At 57.4% G+C, this 3,627-nt stretch overlaps 1 protein-coding gene across 1 annotated transcript in view; it reads right to left on the bottom strand.

The window, feature by feature from the left end:
* LOC104386957 (synaptic vesicle glycoprotein 2A-like) overlaps positions 1–1,149 on the bottom strand; it is a gene marked incomplete at its 3' end in the record, with an annotated part of 1,804 nt that extends 655 nt beyond the window's left edge. Inside the window, exons 1-2 of the mRNA XM_009995637.1 lie at positions 1,016–1,149; positions 799–932 (exon numbers count right to left, since the gene is read on the bottom strand). Coding sequence (XP_009993939.1) covers positions 799–932; positions 1,016–1,149 — 268 coding nt within the window. The remainder of the gene's footprint in view (positions 1–798; positions 933–1,015) is intronic.
* Positions 1,150–3,627: the final 2,478 nt, after the last annotated feature.

Below are 3,627 nucleotides of genomic sequence, written 5' to 3'. Positions count from 1 at the left end.
ATGTCCTGCTCCTGCTGGTCACACCATACCTGCTACAGGCCAGGATGCTGGTGGCCTTCTTGGCCAGGTGGGTCATGGTCAGTGTCAACCAACACCCCCCAGGTCCCTCCCCAGCCACTCCTCCCCAAGCCTGGAGCTGCTGGGAGGTCCAACTGCAGGACCTGGTTGAGCCTCATGAACCTCATGTTGACCTTGGATCCAGCCTGCCCAGGTCCCTCTGCAGAACCTCCAGCAGATCAACACCCACCCAACCTGGTGTCACCTGAAAACTGAGGCTGCACTTGATCCCCCCCCACAAACCATCAAGAAGATGCTCTGAGCCCTGGGGACACCAACTGGGGGACCAGGCCACCAACTGGATTCACCTCCATCCACCACGACCCTTTGGCCTTGGCCAACCCAACCAACTTTTGGACCCAACTTCATCCACCACGACCCTTTGGGCTTGGCCAACCCAACCAACTGTTGGACCCAACTCCATTGACCACAACCCTTTGGGCTTGGCCAACCCAACAAACCTTTGGACCCAATTCCATTGACCACAACCCTTTGGCCTTGGCCAACCCAACCAACTTTTGGACCCAACTTCATCCACCACGACCCTTTGGGCTTGGCCAACCCAACCAACTGTTGGACCCAACTCCATTGACCACAACCCTTTGGGCTTGGCCAACCCAACCAACTTTTGGACCCAACTCCATTGACCACAACCCTTTGGCCTTGGCCAACCCAACCAACTTTTGGACCCAGCAAAACTCGTCCATCCCAGTTCCACCAGCTGCCCTGTCCCCCCTTTACCCGTGTTGTAGAACATGGTGGAGATGAAGGTGCAGTTCTTGAAGAAGGTGTTGCTGGAGGTGACATCCTCAAAGTAACACTCCTCGAAGAGCGAGTCCTCGAACGTCACCGACTTCATCTTCAGCCCGATGAACCTTGGGTGGGAAGAGCCCAACGTGTCCCTCCTGCTCCTCCCTCCCCCTCCCCAGCCCAGGACCCTCCCCCCCGGGGGACACACTTGTCGTTGAAATATTCTCCTCCCTGGTGGATCTGGTTCTCCAGGGTGAAGTTGAAGGTGAAGTGTCGGACGCGCTCGCGGGTGAAGAGTTTGGTGCGGGAGGAGTATTCGATGTTCTGCAGGTGCTTGATCATGTCGGGGAACCAGACGGTCAGGCCGTAGTAGCTGTGGGGAGGGGGCTCACACCAGTGCCACACCAGTGCCACACCAGTGCCACACCAGTGCCGGACCAGTACTGCCACTTCTAGCCCAGTTCCATCCCGGTACTGCCAAGCCCAGCCCAGTACTGCCAAATCCAGCCCAGTTCCAGCCCAGTACTGCCAGTTCCATCCCAGTTCCATCCCAGTTCCATCGCGGTACTGCCAAGCCCAGCCCAGTTCCAGCCCAGTACTGCCAAATCCAGCCCAGTTCCAGCCCAGTACTGCCAGTTCCATCCCAGTTCCATCCCAGTTCCATCGCGGTACTGCCAAGCCCAGCCCAGTTCCAGCCCAGTACTGCCAAATCCAGCCCAGTTCCAGCCCAGTACTGCCAGTTCCATCCCAGTTCCAGCCCAGTTCCATCCCAGCACTGCCAAGCCTAGTCCGGTTCCATCCCAGTTCTATCCCAGTACTGACAGTTCCATCCCAGTACTGCCAGTTCCATCCCAGTTCCAGCCCAGTACTGCCAGTTCCATCCCAGTTCCATCCTGGTACTGCCAAGCCCAGCTCAGTTCCAGCCCAGTACTGCCAGTTCCATCCCAGTTCCATCCCAGTTCCATCCTGGTACTGCCAAGCCCAGCTCAGTTCCAGCCCAGTACTGCCAGTTCCATCCCAGTTCCATCCCAGTTCCATCCTGGTACTGCCAAGCCCAGCTCAGTTCCAGCCCAGTACTGCCAGTTCCATCCCAGTTCCATCCCAGTTCCATCCTGGTACTGCCAAGCCCAGCTCAGTTCCAGCCCAGTACTGCCAGTTCCATCCCAGTTCCATCCCAGTTCCATCCTGGTACTGCCAAGCCCAGCTCAGTTCCAGCCCAGTACTGCCAGTTCCATCCCAGTTCCATCCCAGTTCCATCCTGGTACTGCCAAGCCCAGCTCAGTTCCAGCCCAGTACTGCCAGTTCCATCCCAGTTCCATCCCAGTTCCATCCTGGTACTGCCAAGCCCAGCTCAGTTCCAGCCCAGTACTGCCAGTTCCATCCCAGTTCCATCCCAGTTCCATCCTGGTACTGCCAAGCCCAGCTCAGTTCCAGCCCAGTACTGCCAGTTCCATCCCAGTTCCATCCCAGTTCCATCCTGGTACTGCCAAGCCCAGCTCAGTTCCAGCCCAGTACTGCCAGTTCCATCCCAGTTCCATCCCAGTTCCATCCTGGTACTGCCAAGCCCAGCTCAGTTCCAGCCCAGTACTGCCAGTTCCATCCCAGTTCCATCCCAGTTCCATCCTGGTACTGCCAAGCCCAGCTCAGTTCCAGCCCAGTACTGCCAGTTCCATCCCAGTTCCATCCCAGTTCCATCCTGGTACTGCCAAGCCCAGCTCAGTTCCAGCCCAGTACTGCCAGTTCCATCCCAGTTCCATCCCAGTTCCATCCTGGTACTGCCAAGCCCAGCTCAGTTCCAGCCCAGTACTGCCAGTTCCATCCCAGTTCCATCCCAGTTCCATCCTGGTACTGCCAAGCCCAGCTCAGTTCCAGCCCAGTACTGCCAGTTCCATCCCAGTTCCAGCCCAGTTCCATCCCAGTACTGCCAAGCCCAGCCCAGTTCCAGCCCAGTACTGCCAAATCCAGCCCAGTTCCAGCCCAGTACTGCCAGTCCCATCCCAGTTCCATCTCAGTTCCATCCCGATACTGCCAAGCCCAGTCCAGTTCCATCCCAGTTCTACCCCAGTACTGCCAAATCCAGCCCAGTTCCAGCCCAGTTCCATCCCAGTACTGCCAAATCCAGCCCAGTTCCAGCCCAGTTCCATCCCAGTACTGCCAAATCCAGCCCAGTTCCAGCCCAGTACTGCCAGTTCCATCCCAGTTCCATCCCGATACTGCCAAGCCCAGTCCAGTTCCATCCCAGTTGTATCCCAGTACTGACAGTTCCAACCCAGTTCCATCCCAGTTCTACCCCAGTACTGCCAAATCCAGCGCAGTTACATCCCATTTCCATCCCAGTTCCATCCCAGTACTGCCAAGCCCAGCCCAGTTCCACCCCAATACTACCAGTTCCATCCCAGTTCCGTCCCAGCACTGCCAAGCCCAGTCCAGTTCCATCCCAGTTCTATGCCAGTACTGACAGTTCCAGCCCAGTTCCACTCCAGTTCCATCCCAGTACTGCCAGTTCCATCCCAGTTCCATCCCAGTTCCACCCCAGTACTGCCAAATCCAGCCCAGTTCCATCCCAGTTCTGCCAGTTTCATCCCACTTCCATCTTGGTTCCATCGCAGTACTGCCAGTCCCAGCCCAGTTCCAGCCCAGTTCCATCCCAGTACTGCCAAGCCCATCCCACTTCCATCCCAGTTCCACCCCAGTACTGCCAGTTCCAGCCCAGTTCCATTCCATTTCCACACCCCAGCACCGCCAAGCCCAGCCCAGTTCCATCCCAGTTCTACCCCAGTACTGCCAGTTCCATCCCAGTTCCACTCCAGTACTGCCAGT

The sequence above is a fragment of the Chaetura pelagica genome, unplaced genomic scaffold (assembly GCF_000747805.2).
Source record: "Chaetura pelagica isolate M959 unplaced genomic scaffold, ChaPel_1.0 scaffold744, whole genome shotgun sequence".
Classification (NCBI taxonomy): Eukaryota; Metazoa; Chordata; class Aves; order Apodiformes; family Apodidae; genus Chaetura; species Chaetura pelagica.
This window is presented reverse-complemented; position numbering and strand designations above follow the sequence as displayed.